The sequence below is a fragment of the Trichoplusia ni genome, chromosome 26, assembly GCF_003590095.1.
Source record: "Trichoplusia ni isolate ovarian cell line Hi5 chromosome 26, tn1, whole genome shotgun sequence".
Lineage (NCBI taxonomy): Eukaryota > Metazoa > Arthropoda > Insecta > Lepidoptera > Noctuidae > Trichoplusia > Trichoplusia ni.
Genome location: NC_039503.1, coordinates 3574111 through 3594516, shown reverse-complemented (window position 1 = coordinate 3594516; position 20406 = coordinate 3574111). Strand labels below are relative to the sequence as shown.

At 36.2% G+C, this 20406-nt stretch overlaps 1 protein-coding gene across 2 annotated transcripts in view; it reads right to left on the bottom strand.

The window, feature by feature from the left end:
* Window positions 1–10169, bottom strand: part of LOC113505616 (Kv channel-interacting protein 1) — a 28566-nt gene extending 18397 nt beyond the window's left edge. Inside the window, exon 1 of one of the 2 annotated variants that reach the window (XM_026888407.1) lies at window positions 9398–10169. In XM_026888407.1, coding sequence (XP_026744208.1) covers window positions 9398–9553 — 156 coding nt within the window. In that variant the 5' untranslated portion in view covers window positions 9554–10169. The remainder of the gene's footprint in view (window positions 1–9397) is intronic. The other variant, XM_026888406.1, reaches the window with a different exon arrangement.
* Between the last annotated feature and the right edge of the window lie 10237 nt (window positions 10170–20406).

The following is a 20406-nucleotide window of genomic DNA, read 5'->3' as shown; positions in this document are numbered from 1 at the left end:
AGAAAAGTGGATGAAGCGACAAGCAATTCCAGGAGGAGCAATGATGGGCATGTGTATCAGGCTAACTTATTGCCTATGCATATCAGAATTATGAGAAAATTACATATTAAAACAGTTGCTGGACAGTCACATAAATACTTAGACCTTTGTTTAGTCCTAGCTACCGCATTAAGTTAAGTAACCTGTAATGGTAGTGTGCGATAATTAAATAAATAAATAAATTTATCTTTTTAACAATTGAAAGTGCCTTTTGAAACACAGAGGAACTCTTTATGACGTAGATGGTCATCCACCGATGGACCAACCGTATCAAACATAGCTTAACCTGTGATCGGTACACTTGTGCAGTTGTTATTTAACCACACAATTTAGTACTAGTAATATTATCATTGGCCTAGCCTTTTCCCAACTATGTTGGGGTCGGCTTCCAGTCTAACCGGATTCAGCTAAGTACTATTAATATATGAATTAAAAAATCATTAATACGGATTCGAACCTCCGATCTTTGCATTGGCAATTCATCATTCATACCACTGGGCTACTACTGCTTCTACTTACATAATAATCTCTGTAACTACTGTCAAATGATGTCATAGACACAGTAATCTCATTTGATTTGCTAAGGTTTCTTCATCCAATCAGCCTTAATTAACATTTGTCTAGGCTCATGCTAATCCGATTTCGAATAATGAAGCTGATACCATCTCTTCTAATCTGTCCCTTTAAAAGAAATGATATAGTTTTTATTTGTATGTAGACAAACACCGAACTTAAATAAATGCGGACAACATCACATACATTGTTCTGAACCCAAAGCAAGTTGCTAAAGCACTTGTGTTATGGAATTCAGATACAACGAAGGTACCACAAGCACCCAGACCCGAGACAATGTAGAAATGTGAATTTTTACATTGACCCGACCGGGGATCGAACCCGGGACCTCACAGCTAGCGACACCTTGAAACCGGTGCGTACGCCACTCGACCACGGAGGTCGTCATAAACTTAAAACTATAATTTAAAAAAATCCTAAAAAATTAAAGAAATAAAGTATTTATACTACATATTTAACACGTCACGCATAAGTGGGTTTGGCGTGGTGACCTATAAAACTCGGCAATCCTGTTTTTCCATTAACTTAAAAAAGCAATTTTGTTTCAAAAGCGCATTTCCAATTTCACAAAAACTTTCCTTCTATTAAAATTCGCAAATATCACAACTTATTAAATCACATCTTTCTGATTTAAAATTAATCAATGTTTATTTAGCGATCTAACTAATGAAATCTTACATAACCTAACTATTTTTACAAAATAGCGAGCTGTCATTACACAATCTATTTTTGGCGGGAACGGTCGTCGACATCACCCACTGACCTTTTCGTTAAAGCGGACACAATGGATCTGTACCTATCTCGCTCGCTCTTGTTCAGAATGTATCGCTTTATCTCTTTCTAATTCATTAGCATGCTTTTGTAAGACGTGTCGTTTTGAGTTTCTGTCTCTAGTAATAATAATGATTGTTTGTTTTTTTGTAAAGAAAATTTTCAAATGGCGGCTTTGTATTTTTGTTCTGGTATGTGACTTTAATGTGTTTTTGCTTGTTTTAATAGATGTTTGCCCGCATTTTTATTTGTATTTTCCTGCTAAGCGTACAAAATGAGATTTAATGGAATTTTATTTTACAGGAATGGAAAGATGGTGGTTGAAACGCGGGTCACGAAAAAATTTAATGAATGTTAAGCAGCTTTTTTTTCTTTCTTTGTTTTTCATATGTTTATTAATTATTATTACCATTTAAATAAACTTTCCGGTATTAAAATAAGAATATACCAGAAAACAATGTCTTAATTGATTTGGATTCTTAAGTAAAAAAACATACAATATTTAGACTGGTATCAACATAATTACATAGGCCTACAGAACTTATAAATTATGTTTCTTCCTCATATATATTTGGCAAACAAACACACAGACCAAACCAATACTCCACTAATTCTGGCCTGTTGGTCTAGTGGTGAGTGACCCTGACTGCTATACCGGAGGTCGTGGGTTCGATTCCCACCCAGAACAAATGTTTGTGTGATGAGCACGATCATTTGTTCTGTGTCTGGGTGTAATTTATCTATATTATGTATGTATTTAGAAATATATAAGTAAGTTTATCAGTTGTCTGGTTACCATAACACAAGCTCTGCTTAGCTTGGGATCAGATAACCGTGTGTGAGTTGTCCCAGGATATATTATATTATATTATTATATTATACAGGGTGTAAGGAACACCGTGACTTTTCCGTGGGACCTGAGTTCTAGACATGATTCCAGACCCCACTGCGTTGGAATTTTTCATCGGTCTTTTCATGAAAATTGCAGTTTTTTTTCGCGTTTTTTTAATTTTATGTGTCATAAAATCATTTTTCCTACGTATTTCAATAATATTTTCATAAACAAAATCATTATTAAGCCGTTTTCACAAAAAAAGGCAATGTAAATGAAACACTAAAAACTGCTCCCGATCAGCTGATTCGTAAAGGTACTCGTCGGTCATCGCTCTCTTGCAAATCTAACCGAAAGTGACGTCAAAACCGAACCAATACTCATGAGCGACAAGCGTAAGAGATAGCGCAACTATTGCGCGCGCACTCGCACGCATTATTCGTAATCCTGCCTACTATTCCTTTAAAAAAAGCCGCGCGCTTTGTAGGCACCGCTAGCCGCCTTTGTCGACACCGCCAGCGCGTCGCCGACACCTACAGCGGTATCGGCGAGTGACGTACCTGTGACACTGGATAAAATAGTACATCGATTTTTGTTACACGGGTTCCATGTTATAAAATAGAAAATCACCTTCTCAGCGTTTATCAACTTATCGTACTACGAAATTTATTAAAACCTTTTATTATTAACAGTTTGTTATTGTTTAGAATTCTGTAGTTCTAAAACATGTTGTTATAAACAATAATTTATTTTTTCTAAAATTAAACTCTGTTTTGTTACTAATATCCATCATCTACTAATGAAATTCTTGCCTAAAAATTTTCATCATTTTTTTTCCTACGAACTGCTGAATAATTATTCCAGTCACATAAAACAATTATGTTCTTACACAAAAGTACATTTTGTGATTAATCAATTTTAAAGGTTTAAGTTAAGTACTTTATTGTCAAGAATAATTTTACGATATTCACTTCGACCTCATGTAATTTATCGATAAAGAATCATAGGTACCTAGGTCCAACACTACTCAAAGGTAAAACCGAAAGTTCGGCTTTTTTCAAAATAGTACCTATTTTTACTCAGTTTGTTCCTTACGCTAATCGAACGTGCATGTGCAATCGGGTAATTCGCGGACTAATTATCGTGTAGGCAGACAATTTTATTGTGTTAAGTGATATAAGTGCGTGTGTTGTGTGTGTATTATTTAAATTACGATCCTAGTAGCTCGATAGGTTATTTTACCGCCCGGGAGAATGGCAACATGCTAATGTGTTATGGCGAAGCACGTGGCAATGCAAGTCTCGCGATGAACATTTACTGGACGCGGTACTTTTTGCCCCGGGTTCAGCAGCAGATTTTTCGCCGCGCCAAAATTTGTGTGCACGTAGATGGCGGACATTTCGAAATTTTCGAACCTTATCTGGTTAGAAGTGAGCGAGATTAAGGTAAGAGTAGGTTTGATTTAATAATACACAAGACACAGATTGAAGTCAGAATAGTGTAAATTGATTGGTATTTTTTTGTGATTGTTTTTCGTTACATCACAACATTTTTATAAAATGCGCGCGCGTTTCGAATGTTTCGATCGTGTCGCCGAGTGTCGCCCTCCTACCACATTACAGTTCGTGTAAGTACGTACGCTGAGCGTAAGGATCGCGCGGTAACCAATTCATTGCGTGCTCAAAAATGACTAAATCTATAAATATTAATCTCCGACGGTAGCGACTTCTTTAATATTAATTAACACGTTATTTTAAAGTCATTATGCGACTTTGGTGGTACGGTGTTCCTTACACCCTGTATTAATACTTACATCGTTTTAAAAACACATTCCTTTCACACTAAAAATAAATATTCAGCGAAGCAAACCCACGCGAATAGCTAGTATCACAATAATAATAGAGGAACAGCGAAAGGTCTCTTCCTACATATAGTATGACGGAAACCTCGTACCAAGCTTTTGTTGTCGAGTCGACGAAGACGGGAAAGTCGGGGAAATCGGCGCTTGCATAATCCAAGTCAAGTTTGTGACTTTAACAATTTGATTCTGGACTGGGATGTGCACTCATTTGACGTTAACCTATACTAATATATAAAGCTGAAGAGTTTGTTTGTTTGTTTGAACGCGCTAATCTCAGGAACTACTGGTCCAAATTGAAAAACTCTTTTTGTGTTGAATAGACCATTCATCGAGTAAGGCTTTAGGCTATAAATCATCACGCTGCGACTAATAGGAGCGAAGATACAATGGAAAATATGAAAAAAACAGGGCAGGTATAATTCATAACTTATATCTTCTACCCACGGGGACGAAGTCGCGGGCAACAGCTATTTTGTTATTTGTCTCAAGTGGGTGTGTTATGTAAGTGTCAATTTTCAAAAATGTTTGTATAAATCATCAGGGTGACATTTTTTATACAGAAAAACCCGGTTACTTAAAAAGATAAAAAAAATCATCGTCCTAGCCATTCTTAACTATATTGGGGCCGGCTTCTAGTCTATCCGGATTCAGCTAAGTACCAGTGTTTTACAAGGAGCGACTGCGTATCTGACCTCCTCAACCCAGTTACCTTTTTAACACAATATGCCTTAGTTAGACAGATTGTCAGACTTTCGAGCTGCTAACAACCCGTAACGACTGTTAAAGATGTATGAATAACAGCCGGGACCCACAATATAACGGGCCTTGCAAAACACGGAGGAACTCCTTATGATAAAGATGGTCACCCGTATGTTGGTGGCCAAAACGGCTGAACCGATTTTGATGAACATTTCGAAACGTGAGTTTTTAGATGTTTTAAATCTTTTTTGTTTATTGTAACGTTATTTATGGCCAGTCTAAGTATACCAGGCGATAACAGGCGTGGTATTATTTATGTTCGTTTGATTGGCTTCAAATCGGTCGCGTGTTAGTCGAAGGTGACCCGAACTTAGTCACTAAAAGTACCATTATGGTGCCACTGTATTTCCAGCGAAGCTATTAATGTAGTTTATAGTATGGTTGAGAAATTGGTATTTGTTTTTAGCGCTTTGCTAAGAATTCATTCGTCTGACTCCAAACTGAATCTTATGAACCGCTATAGGTAAACAGTTGTAATTTTCACACATAGTTGTGTGTTGTTAGCGCTATAATAATATCAAAGTTGTGAATACCTATAAAACAAAGTTGAGGTTAAGCAGTGTACAGTTGCAGGCTAGTGTTATTATTAATAGCTTTGCTAATGGCGCCCATCGTGGGACTGGCATTTGTGGCATTCATCACCAACGCGTGGTGATCAATGCTCATTCTCTATATGAGGAGCTTACAATATCACAGTTACAAGTTGGTATTATAACAGAGCTTACAATATCACAGTAAAAAGCTGGTATTATAATAACCTCGGTAATAGCACTCACCGTGGGACTCACAAACGCGATAATCACCATGCTTGCGAGTCCCACGGTGGGCGCCAATACACAAACTTGTTAACAAGGTAGTTACAGCTTTTTACTCTGAAACTTATTTGAAAGTTAGTATAACTGGACTGGTTAGTGGTAAAAGCTTAGAGCAACTAGGTCACAGTGTGTTCATTGTGACAAAGTTTAAGTCCGATCGGTTAGGAGTTACTTCTAACTAACAATGTCGGGTTAAGCTAGAATCTTGTGTAGTGTGGGAGTTTACATTTCTATTTACTACTAGTTTTCAATTATATTGAGATTTAGTTCTGATATCAAAAGATAAAATTCAAAATTTTAAAGACTACCGACCCCAAACTAATTTTAAAACTAGCTTTCAACCCCCCACAACTTTTAAACGACTCCACCGATGTTTATCAATCATGTCTTAAAAACACATAATTCACCTTTAACACAAAGCAAACTGAATAGAAATCGCTTTATCAGTTTGAAAGCCAGAGAGACAGAAACTCAAACATACAGACATGTCAAACGTAAAACACCCCTCTTTACGCCTAAGTTTTAAAATAACCGCAATTATATCCACTATTCGACATATTATAGCATAGCTTTCGATACAGCAACGATTATTTACGTGTTTTCACACTGTATTTGGATTCGGGCACGCAAAATGCCGTGACAATACAATGTATACTGTGTTATATTGTAATTTGAACTAGATTCGGCCCTGGCTGCGTTCGGGTGTCGCTTACCCTAATCGGATGTTTTGAAAAATCTTGGACGGTCATTATGAATTTGTAATTTTACTTGAAAATTAAACAGGGATTTTAGGGTATTGAAAAGAAAAAACTGGTAATTCAGTTAGATAATTAGGAATTATTGGACTAGTATTTTGCCTTTTTCTAAACAACGAAAATTGACGAAAATATTTACATAAAGTTTACAAAAACTTAAATATTAGTAATGTATTTCAAAAGATTTCTTAAAAGATAAACACAATCGAGACTGAAAGTAAAAGTTCCAGTCGCTGTTATTAGAACAATTCATGTTTCATCATCATCATCATTCCCCTGCCCTTATCTAAATTATTTTATTTGTGGTCGGCGCAACATGTCTTCTTCTTCCATAACTTTCTATTTGAAGTCATCTCAAAAACACATACAATTCATCTGTGCAGGAAAAAAATAAGTAATTGTATCCGGCATTAAACTACAAGACAGACAATGAAAAAAAATCATTAGCCCTATTGCGAATCAGCCTCGTAAAAATTAGGGTTCAGTAACCTAAAGAAAAAACAAATTTGAAAAAATAAATGGTCACTCATTACATTTATGAACTTAGCAGTTTAATCCCTTAAATATTAGCTTTTTATTACTCTTTCCTGTTATAAGGGCAACAGAAATACATCATGTGTCAAAGATCAACTGTCTGTCTATAACGGTTCATGAGATACAGCCTGGTGACAGACGGTGAGACAGCGCTGCTTCAGCAATAGGGTTCCGTTTCAACTCTTTGTGAACGACACTCTATAACGTCATCCCTATTTTTGAATCTAACTTTGTTTGTAGACTGTACCGAGGATAGTTTTAAAAAATAAAAATTGTTCGCTTTGTTCCAACTCCCTTTGTAGTTTTAACAGCTTAATCGCCACCATTTTGTATTTTAATCCTACTAATATTATGAACGATAAAGTTTGTATGTATGGATGTTTGTTCCTCTTATACGCCAATACCACTGAACGGATTTAGACGCAACTTGGTACACAGATAGTTTGTAACCAGGATTAACACATAGGATAGTTTTTATCCCAATTTTATGTTCCCGTGGTATCATTTTTGATTTGTTAAACGGGCGGGCTCACAGGCAACAGTTAGTCGGACAATAAAAGTTTTTACGACGCATAGATTATAAACAAATGGATTTTGTAAGACCTTTGTTCTTTTATCCGACTTTGCAATAGAGATTTTATGCTGGACTATATTTATGAAACTTGTGGAAAAATTTTCGTGTGTAAATTGAGTGATCTACAAATTACACAAACACACTTGTCTAAGTAATCTTTTTGCAATGATTAATACCAATATTATTATAAAATTTATGGTCATCATCATCCAAGCCTTTTCCCAACTATGCTGGTTGGCTTCCAGTCTAACAGGATGCAGCTAAGTACCAGTGTTTTACAAGGAGCGACTGCCTATCCGACCCTCACCCAGTCTGACTGGTTGTCAGACTTTCTAGCTTCTGACTAACAGTAACGACTGCCAAAGATGTGTAAATAACAGCCTGGATCCACAAATTAACGGTTCTTCCGAAACACGGAAGAACTCGTTATAACATAGATAGATGATCACCTATAACCCAGACCAAAAGTATGAAGTATATCTTATCCCGTGATCGATCAACTAATGCAGTTCTAGTTTATCATTAATCATTCTTCTATTTCCTGTAAACATAATAAATGGTCTAAAATGTAATTTAACGGAACAAACATTAAATTGCAACCGCTATGTCGCATGTCGTGTCTAACTACAGTTTATTATCTCCAAACTACTGCATTGTTATAACCTCAAAATTCATGGCAATAGTTAAATTATATTCACTGCATAATGGTGCAAAAATTATGCAGTTATTCTGTGGTTGGTAGCCTTGGTTTGTTTTTGAAGACGACTCCCGTACTAAGGAATTTAATTCTTGTATGCGGGCTGCCCAGGACCGGGATGGTTGGCGCTCTTTGGGAGAGGCCTACGTTCAGCAGTGGACGGCAATAGGCTAAGATAATGATGATGATGATCGCGGGGGATTCACAAACATTCTAGTCACATGCACAAAGACACTCAGACTCTGGATAAGCAGTCGTGGATCACAACAAGGCTTATCCTACACTGGGATCGAAACTGCGACACGTCACCCACGTTATTATTGTTATGCGTACATATTCAAAAACATTTATCTGCGCATTTGGACTTACGAGGCCTTAATTGACAGTGGTGGTCATAATCGCAATATTATATTCCTGCAAATTATTTATCTGTTCCTAACATGCGGATGAGGTCGCGAGCAACAGCTAGTTTTTATTTTTAAAATATTCCGAGACTATTATTTCATTATACACGGTGATTTTTTAGTCGTCTTACAAAAGGAGCCCAGTCCATGTATCCGACGTAAAATACCCCTAGGCGCGATTATTATTTTTTATCGTCAACTAAGACAATAGGCACGAAGAAAAATTAAACAAGAAAAATCTGAAAATACTCTTAAAAATGATAAAAACGCCGCCGCCCGCGCCCCTCACCATTGTTACAAGGCTCGGACCGCGCTCGCAACAGAGCTGTGTTTCTAAAAAACTACGAATTGCATCATAATATTGAATAAAAATGCATTTTAAATTTATTCAAATTTCATAAATACCTATTTTTTTATCATGAACGTGTTCTAGTCATTGGATACATGAACTGGGCTGCTTTTGTAAGACGACTAAAAAATTACGGTGTATATATATTTCAGGCACGTTAAATTGTGAGTCCTGGGCGTTTTTTGGACATCCGTGACAGTCGTCAAGGGTAGTCAGAAGCTTGCAATGATAATTATTTTTAAATGTAACGTGAATAGCTGTCATTTTGTCCCTTATTTATCAAGTTTGGCTCAGTCAGTAGATTTAATTGGGAGTCGGTTGTATGTTCTTGCTTTTAAGGAATATAGCGGATATGATTACTGAGAGAAATGGCATAAAAAAAACTATGTTTTAATAACGATATAAAAAATACTAAAAAATAAACAAAAACTCACCGTTTTAAACCCCCTGTACATTACTCGAATCTCTTGTTTCGAAAATTTCGTCTGCCGACATAATTCTTCTAAAGCAACAGGAATAGGCTTCGGCGTCCGACTTGGCTCCAACTCATAGGCATGCTCTTCCACCGGAGACTCGGGAGGGGTCGCCATTTTGAAAACTTATTTTCCAAACCGACTAACTTCTAAAACTCATATTGTATTTTTGGCTGCGAAATTAACGTGAAACGGAACGTCCTTATTTACGTCAGTTCTATTTTTTATCTGTGGAACAATTGACAGATCATTTTGGCGGGAATGTTGACAGGTTGGAGATTAGTTTGAAATGGATGGTGAAGGCAGGAATCTGTAACAAAAAGATGAGATTTTATTAATGTGTTGTTGTGTGTAAAAAGCATTTTTGCGAAGACCATTTATTATAGGCTCAAATGAGAGTACATTATGGACATACTAGATATACGGATATAATAAAGATTGATTATTCTTAGATAACTAAAAATATTGAATAATTATTTTTCTTTTGATTATTGTATCAATAAAACATAACGCAGATAAAAAGTACCAAAGTTGCTGAAACATAAGGGAGTGAAACTTACGCTAATAACGTCACTTATTGGTAAAGAGTGTACAAATAAGTGACGTCACACGGCATTAATATTATTTTGTTTACTCGATCTAATTATTTAACCTATCTGACAGACAAATTTACAACGAACCTACGACTTTCCACTTAACAGTCCAGAGATCAGGCAACTTCGCTCACTTATATCATTTTTATCTGTTATACACGGTGATTTTTAGTCGTCTTACAAAAGTAGCCCAGTTCATGTATCCGACGTAAAATACCCCCAGGCGCGATTTTTTTTTATCGTCAACTAAGATAATAAATACGAAGAAAAATTAAACAAGAGAAATCTGAAATATACTCTTAAAAATGATAAAAACGCCGCCGCCCGCGCCCCTCACCATTGTTACAGGGCTCGGACCGCGCTCGCTGTTTCTAAAAAGCTACGAATTGCATCATAATATTGAATAAAAATTGTATTTTTAATTTTTTCAAATCTCATAAATACCTATTTCCTTATCATGAACGTGTTCTAGTCATTGGATACATGAACTGGTCTGCTTTTGTAAGACGAATAAAAAATTACGCTTTTAATTTAATTAAGGAGAGTTCGTAGCTGAGCTATAACCGTATAAGTGTATTGATCACAGGCTAAGCTACGCTTGACGCGGCCAGTCTGTAGATGGGTGACCATCTTTGTCATAACGAGTTCCTCCGTATTTCGGAAAGCATGATAAATTGTGGGTCCCGGCTGTCATTCATACATCTATGACAGTCGTTACAGGTAGTCAGAAGCTTGAAAGTCTGACAACAAGTCTAACTAAGGGGTATCGTGTTACCCAGGTAACTGGGTTGAGGAGGTCAGTCATAGGCAGTCGCTCCTTGTAAAACACTGGTACTTAGCTGAATCCGGTTAGACTGGAAGCCGACCACAACATAGTTGGGAAAAAGCTAGACCGATGATGAACTGCTAGTTTAATTTAAGATCTCAAATCGAAACTCTCCGACTGCCACTAAAATGTCACGTTCGCCATATAATTATACATTTGGCAAGCTCACGGTGCAGGTGCAGAATTTGAACGTAACATTAATTAGGTTTCAACTCACAAAATGTTCTAAGAATATTTCTGTTTCTAATTTATAAGCCGTCGAAAGAGTTTCTATGTGTGTTATGGGCATAATAAACATTGGAGTATTTACATTGAAATGTTGTGTGGAAACAAAATATGTCTCAATTCAATCAAAAGTTAGACTGCACAGATAGCCGCGTTGTTGAGGTCACCACGTTGGTTCGGGAGCTATGATGTGATAGACTACAGACACATCAAACTTATAACCACCCTCTTTTTGTGTCGGGGGTTAATAAGGCAGGCTTTGAAACTACATTTTACTATTTACATTGGTTGTCTCGTCACGAAATACGTGTAGAAAACAAAATACGATTGCTGCGAGAACGAACAGCTGTGCGTTTAGCCTCGAGCTAATGTCATTAATTATTTATAACGCAAAACGGATAGCCAATTAACCTTTTTAGGAATCCGTAATGTAAGGATAAAAACGGTACTCTGTTACTGAGGCATTGTCTCTCCTGTCAATAGAATGTATCTTAAGAACTGTGCTAGCTAGACAGATGATGTTTTTCTGTGGCTGCTAATAACCAATTCTGAAAATAACGATCGAGATTATCGACAAATGTTGTTTGTGTATTTGTTTTCATTCGTACGGAACTCTAAGTAGCGAGTCTGACTTACACTTAGCGGGTTTTTAAATAGTAGTAGGTGATGACAATATAATTAACCATACGTCATGTTGCCGTACACGCATAAAAATAAAAAACTTTTAAATCAGTCTAGCCGTTTAAGAGATCAGTAGCATATACGCACGTAAACACAAAACATAAAAATAAACGCTTAGCAAAAAATACTATTAAGCAAATTAAACACAAATTGACAACTACCCACAAAAAGACTCCCTGCGGCAAATATCGATAAAACAACAATCATTTTCTAATCGCATAACTGACGTATACAATTTAAATAACCGTCAGACATGACAAAGATTAAACTTAATAACTAAAACGAAGCTTTATTTATTAAAGCTGGCAACCCGCCAGGCTAAACTGTGGGGTAGTTATGAAAGTGCATTGTAAATTTCATCGTGGCTTAACTTGACTTAGGGTCAATACCCATTGGATTTGTATCTCATGAGGCATTATAGATACACAGTTATTTTTAACGGAAATAAGTACATGATTTCCGTTGCGAGCAGAACGAAAAAAATATGAAAGAAGTGAAATAAATATTAAAACTAATACGGCCCATACAGATCCCTGACTAATATTTTTGGCCTAATTTGTTTTCTTTGACAATATCTGCGGAACCCTCAGCTTCTTAATTCAGTCTCACACTTAACCAGTTTCTTAAGAACTTATAAAAAGAATACAATATACACCAGTTAACATTTACGGAATTTGTTAATTGGCGCCCAACGTGGGGCGAATGTAACCTTGAAATTTCTGAAGGCCAAACACTTTCTTCCACGGAAACATAAAATTCGTCGCATAATTAACTTCAAAATTATGACTCATACGCCAAAACAAGCGGAAAGATAGCTTTATGAAACGTTACATTCAATTCATACAATCACGTGAAGATTAATGAGTCATTAACAAAAAAAAACCGGTCAAGTTTGAGTTGAATTCGTGAAGCCAATGGTTCCGTACAAATAAATTAAAAATATGGTAAAGAAAACCTCTGTTATAAATAACATCCAATTTGTCTATACGAATAGTTGTTTAACCCCAATTTTGAAATTTCAACTTTTTAGCTTTTAAAGTTCATGAGAATCACTAGTGATAGATGAACGGACCGACGAACAGAACGAGTCATTAATACGCAACGTACTTAATCTAAGATGTTCAACATTACTCTTGGCGAATTTGAGTCTTATTGTATTAGTATTATTTGTAGACCTGCAACTATGTGCATAATAATTCAATCTTGGAAACCCTAGTTCACAGAAATACTTAGACCTTTGTTTAGTCCTAGCTACCGCATTAGGTTAAGTAACCTGTAATGGTAGATTAGTGTGGTAATTGAATAAATAAATAAATTGCTATACTTCTCCTAAACTTCATTAAGTTTCTTACATCAACACAAAATTATAAAGTATTCTGAAAAAAAAAACGCAACAGATTTATCTGTTTAACTACAGAACCCGAAAACAATTTCAGCCACCAAAACTCCTTTTCAACCAATAAAAAACATTCATGATAATTTTAAAACGCATACACGTCGCTTACCCAGTGAATGGGACAAAAAGTGGTGATTGATTACTGGCGCCCAACGTGGGGCTTACGTAAACCATGGCTACGCCGACATAATTCGTGTCATATAATTTATTATGCTTTTTACAGTAGATATTGACGCGGGTAATAGGAAGGGGTATTTGTATTAGGTAGTCTTTGAGGACTTTTTTTAAGAATTTTCTTGAGTATTTTCGAAAATAGTCGTTTTAATGAGGAATTTGGTGGGAAAAATAGAATTGAGGTCAAAACATCGGTCAAGTATTCGTTAGACTCTTAAGACTGAGAGTTTTATACAAATTGACCAGAGGAAAACATATTTGCTAACACAATTGACACCCGTCGAATGTACGACCTGTAACAACTGTTGCTTAACACCTGATATTTCTTTATATTATAAAGATACGTACAAATGCATTTATTCTGAAATAAGTATGATTATCAATTGTCCAGTATCCATAATACAAGCTTTGCCTAGTTCGAGACTAGATGGCGTTGTGCACAAAGCAATTCTTAAGAAGCCCAGCAAATTTCTTCTACTACTCTACTTTAAAATAAAAATCACTTGGCAGCCGATCGAAGAGTAGTAGCCCTTTATTCGAGAGCCCTTACATAATGTGCAGGATTGCAGGTCTTGAGAGGCCAACTTGACCCTAAAGCCGGCCTCTGAATGCCTCTCAAAGACTGCTTAAGACGCTAACGGATGTAAAAGAGGCCATAATGAGATACTAGGTTTCCTCTTGGTTTGTATGACGAAAAAGAGGCTTTTTCGATATATAAGACCTATTCATTGTGGGCCTATTCATAGATGGCATTAAAACTCTTTGTTTTGAGACACATCATCTGTGAAAATATCCAACAGCCTAGTTATCAGAGTTCATGAGGTAAATCCTGGTGTCAGACGAGTAACAGACAGCAGAGCCTCAGTAATAGGGTTCCGGTTTTAACCTTTCGGTACGGATCTCTAAAAAGGAACAGTGTTTCCAAAATTACTTGGCTCTAAAATGTTTCAGAATCATATAAAGTTAAGTGCAAGGCCAAAGGGCAGATAAGCAATAACCACAAAACTTGTGTTAGGACGTAAAAAAATACTCCGAACAAATCGCTTTCAACATTGTCGTAAAAAAACTAATAACAAAATGGCGGCAAGCGGGAGATGAGATGTGGGATCGGGTTCTGTATAAACTTGGGAAAAAGTTTTCAACTGAAAGACTTGTGGCTCTTGGTCTATATTATAGAAAGGAAATAAATCTTTGGTGATTTTTTAAACTTATTTATTTGTCTGCGATTCTTGGTCTATAAATGGTAATTTACGAGTCTAAGGTTTTGGTACAAGTATGCCAATGTTAAACATCATTTAGGCGAAAATAAATTAAAAAACCAAGATTTTTTTAAGTAGTTAAAATCAATCATTTAATTTTAGTATTTGTTTGTTATAGCGACAACAACTAGCCGTCTAATTATCACGGATCAGTATATATAGGCTGATCTCAGACGGACAGACAGCCTTGCCACGGTACCTTTAAAAGTGTAATAAATGATTGTTCGCTGTATTTAGGCCTGCAGTGGCACAGTTACAGGCTGTTATTTTTAACGGCTTCGCTAATGGCGCACAACGTGGGACCTGACATTGTGATCAATGCTCGTTCTCTGTATAAGAGGCCTGCAGTGTGACAGTTACAGGCTGGTGTTATAAACAGCTTCGATAATGGCGCACACCGTGGGACTCCCATGCTTACTATTTTTTTTTCCTATATGGTTGCTTCCACGGTATGATATTTTTATTTCGGCACGGAATCCTAAAATGCTAATATCAAAAGATGGCAACACCGAGCGTTACGTTACGTAAACCAATAGCAGCCGATCGCTACAAGATCATAAATGGTAACCCCTTTTTTTATTAAAAACCAAACACGGTTAAGAGGGGTACTATGATATTTATTTACGACTAGCTGAAAATGATCCCACGGGAACATTAAATGGGGATAAAAAGTATCCTCGTCATAAACTATCTGTGTACCAAGTTTCGTCTAAATCCGTTCAGTGGTTTTTGCGTGAAAGAGGAAAAAACATCCATACATACTTTCACGTTTGTAATATTATTAGTATATTTACAAAATGGTTGCTGTAAGGTCAAAATAATATGTTTATTTTGTTGGGTTTATGACTATATTTTGCCTTTAGTTTATTGGGTCGGGGTGTAATATCTGTAAATGGTGGCATGGATGGGAAAATGACGGTTATGGTGATTTGAAAAACAAATGGAGGTCTCGTGGTCCGATGATTGGTTTTTTGGGTGGGTGGTTCAAAATACTGGCAGTATTTTTTTCTACTCTTTTCTAAAATGGGTTTTCTCATAATATTGAGGTGGGAAGGATGAGAACCATTGCATTGTGATGTAGATAAGTTTCCGTACCTCAAGGGTGAACTAGAAATGTACTTCTGAGGTACTGTTTGTTGGTCTATCTTTCACCGGGCTATATCTCATGAACCATAATAATTATAGATACATATCTTCGCGATTCGGAAGATGTATTCTTGCTGCCGCAAAAAAACTAAGTTAAATTTTTTTGGGAGGAAACTCTCAAATATATTTGTCATCCGAACAATTTATCTTATCTTATCCCATATATACGGAATTCTTAATTTATCGAAAGGGAAACTGTTTTTTCTCGTAAAAAAAATAACATTTTTGGCGTTCAAGTCAAGGTCATGTCACTTGTCGAAAAAGAATAAACACTTTTAAATTAAAGAATTACAAGTTTTAATTCTTATTCAAAAGCATTGTAAATTCGATAACGTTCTTGGAATTCTGCAGCTAACTGCTCCTGCCTCACTAGACGCCAAGGAATTTGCGGTTACCAAAGCAAGGAACGTAATTATGTATATGCATCCGACCACAAAACGCGAGCTGGCCACGACGTCCGGTGCACACCGCATTCAGAATTACAGTGATTTACATTTTGGGGAAAATGTTTTACATTTCTTTCAATAAGGCTGTATAATTCTGGGTCATTTTTGTAAAATTCTGTAAAATTGTCGCATAAGTTATAAGCGGTTGGTGTAAGATGAAATTATGAATTGGATTTCACAGATAGCCGAGTGGTTGAGGTCACCAAGGCACCCACAGAGCGTGACGTCGTGCAGGATTCATACCCGTATAGGACAAACATTTGTGTGATCCACGAATGCTTGTCCTGAGTCTGGGTGTCTTTGTGCATGTGACTTGAATGTTGTGAAACCCCTCGCGACAAAGGTCGTCTAACTTAATGCGGTAATAGTTTTTCAAAAAAAAAATCTTGAGACAACATTATCGGTATTAAACCTTTTCTAAAATTCTACAGCAGAATCTTTTACGCTTTGGAAAGTCTATTAATTCGAAACTTGCTCTTAAAACAACCGAAATTTGATAGATGCACTTTTGCATGTATGATACCGTTCATTTTGAAAAGACCTAATGGGAATAATTTTTTATCCTACGAACACAGCCGTGGGCAATAGCTACTCAAAAATTAACCAATCAATATTTCTATATATAAATAACCAAGTATACATCACAAATAACCAACAAGGTAGTTGTTACACCATTTTATTGCCACTGGGTAACGAACCCCACTAAAAACGTGCTATAAAAATATCAAGCTGTTTTATGACCTCTAGAAATTCATATTAATCTTGTAAAGTGATAAAAGTCCGGCCGTATTTAAGTTAATATATTTGTGTTTATGTCCAAAATGTTGACAGGTAAATGAAGATTATTTGAACATCGGGAAGAGATCCCGTAAAAGATCCAGATAAAAATACCATTTAAAAATGAATCATATTGCATTGGAACTGAACCTATACTTACCTCGTGCAAATAGATCAATCACCCAGCAACCATAATCTTAATGAAATCTTGGTAAATGCTAAATCGAATCAGAGCAATTATCATTAAAATGACATTACATTCACATTACTTGCATTCTACAAAGAGGGTAGGCAGAAAATTATTGTCGCAAATGTGTGCATTTGATGGATGAGGTCACCACGCCTAAACTCAGTGTGCGCAACGTGTCACGGTTTCGTCCCCGCGTAGGACAAGTGTTGTGTGATCCACGAATGCTTGTCCCGAGTCTGGGTGTCTTTGCGCATATGAACTTGAATGTTTGCTACAATATTTTCCCCTCTTTGCAGGACACAAGTAATTAATAAATAAAATAACTTATCGGTTTAGCAAATCAGGAGTTAGCCATATTATAACAAAAATTTTATGTCTCTGTAATTTTATTTGTATACTTTTCTAAATAAGGATTCGTTTCTTCTTATACGTGGGATATGAATTAAAAATTAGTAACATAGAACAAGTCCATTAATGTCCCACTGCTGGGCAAAGCCTATTCCCCATAAAGATAAGGTTCAAGCATTGATCACCACGCTAACTGCAGGCAATTCCAAATCTTAATATTTGGAATCCAGGTTTCCTCACGATGTTTTCCTTCGCCGTTCGTCTATAAATACACGTGTTTATTTTTAAGTTTTTAGCTTATATAAATACTTGCCTTCTCTTCCGTATAATACAGACAGACAAAAAGATATAAAAATAAAGATAGGATTGCTAACGGTTACGAATAAAAACGTGTTTATATAATGTTGATAGGGTTGCCACGCTTACAGATAATTTTGGGCAAAACGTAGACCAACACTATTTTACACTAATATGAAAAATACTTGTGTCTTAACTCAGTGCATCTATAAATACCGGTCTAGTGTGAGTTGATTCTTGGGGTCCTATACAGATAAGCTAAAGATTTATTTTTTAAGAGACAAATATTTATCAATCTTGTTACCGTAACAACCTTTGTTTAACCTCAATTTAGATTTTACTAAATGCGTCTAGAAAAAAGAAATCTGTGAAAATTTCAACGGTGTGGCATTGTTTATGAGATACAAACTGGTGACAAACGTACGGACAGACAGTGTGACCCTGTTACTAATAATAGGGTTCTATTTTTAACCTTTGGATACAGAGACAAAAACTAAAGATGGAAGTTAAGCAACGTTGTTAAGGTCATATATTTGTTGAGTGAATCAAATTAAACTCTCAAATTCCCTTGTCACCAAACTGATTCGTCTTCCTATAGCTTTTTTGTACGGAACCTTCATGTCGCTACTATCTCTCACACGTGACCGGCTATTGATTTAATTTCTGAATGGCGCCCAACTTGGGACCATTGACAAGTGTGATGCTTTTCTGTAAGACAGGCCTGCAGTGTATTATACAGATGTTTTCAGCTCTCGCCAACCCTATTTTTCAACATACATTTGTATCGGACACCGCAATAAATTAGTCAGACCGCACTTGAAACGTTTATTTTTGTGTATTACAATTCTTATGCCCGCAGCTTCAAGGTCACGAGGCCGTCGTAAATACGCATTTCTACACTCGGATATTTGAATATAAAGTAGGAAATCTTTATCGAGATATAAAGGAGTTTTGCGTTGGAACAGGTAAGCAGATGAAAAAAAGGTTTGCTGCACTTATTTACGTGAGTAGGAAGATATACGTCTTTAGCATCATTTAAAAGTAGTTTTATATTGACGACCTCCGTGGTCGAGTGGCGTACGCACCGGTTTCAAGGTATCGCTAGCTCTGAGGTCCCGGGCTCGATCTCCGGTCGAGTCAATGTAAAAAATCACATTTGTACATTGTCTCGGGTCTGGGTGTTTGTGGTACCTTCGTTGTATCTGAATTCCATAACACAAGTGCTTTAGCAACTTACTTTGGGTTCAGAACAATGTATGTGATGTTGTCCGCATTTATTTAAGTAAGTGTAACGTATCAATATTGCATGCAAAGAATAATTACAATAAAATACTAAAATAACTGGAAAAGGATAGTCAACACAGTCAATAAAGTTAAAATTAAAAAAAATACTAAATGAGTGGTTAAAGAGAGCAACTTCTCTCTGTGAGAATTTTGTGTGGCACTCGTAAAATTTCACTCTCATCATTATTATATAACTAGCTGTTGCCCGCGACTTCATCCCCGTGGGTAGAAGATATATCAAAGGTGTGATTTTGTACCTGCCTTGTTTTTTTCACATTTTCCATTGTATCTTCGCTGCCTTCCTCGATGAATGGTCTATTCAACACAAAAAGAATTTTTCTATTTGGACCAGTAGTTCCTGTTCCGTATCCGCGTTCAAACAAACAAACAAACAAACTCTTCAGCTTTATATATTAGTATTAGTAGTAAAAATTCGCCTAGAGTATAACTTCAATGAAAGTGCTTTTATAACTCCTCATAAAAAGAAAATTAAAATTTCTAAATATCTTCTTACATTTTCAAATGTCACTCCATCGGTCGAACCGTTTTTGGGGTTGTAAATTGTATTGTCATCAAAAGCTACCCTACAAATTTCAGCCAGCTAGCTTATCGGGAAGTGCCTCAAAATTGAGTTGCAAAAATCCTACCGGAACGACAAATAAACAAGAATGCCTATTTTCCCACGTTTTTAAACACTCACTGTGTTTAAAAACGTGGGAAAATAGGCATTCAATATTTTTGGAAATTTCTCTGACGGTCAAAACAGATTCATGTTATTATATTTAGTCAAATACCTTATTAAATCACCTGAGCGGGAATGCCACAGCTTTCTTTGCAACTGATCAAAATAAAAATATATTTTGGCATCGATTAGTTAGTTCTGGTTACCGTCTTACATTTTAAAGACACTTGAAGGTGTCAGGAGTCGGATAACTGACACTTGAGTGGGATAAAAATTAAATAATTAATTAATAGTTTAGATTTGAGTTAAAAATGGTATTGGTTAGTCAAGATTCTTTTGAGGACCGTACCTAAAGGGTAAATACGGAAACCTGCAACTATGGATGTCTGTCTATCTGTTTGTCCGTCTGTCACTAAGCTATAGCTTTAGGAACCGTGATAGTAAGGCTGTTAAAATGATCACAGATGATAGTGGCTTTGACAAAAAACGAAGTTAGGCAACGGTTTGTACTTACGATCATTGTTTTGATGGGTGATCATTTTATTTTGCAAAAATTACTACTTATTTTGTTTCGACATTTCTTCTTAGGGTAGTCAGATAGGAAATGTCGGCTCCATCGTTCTCAAAAAAGACATGTAAAAGTGAA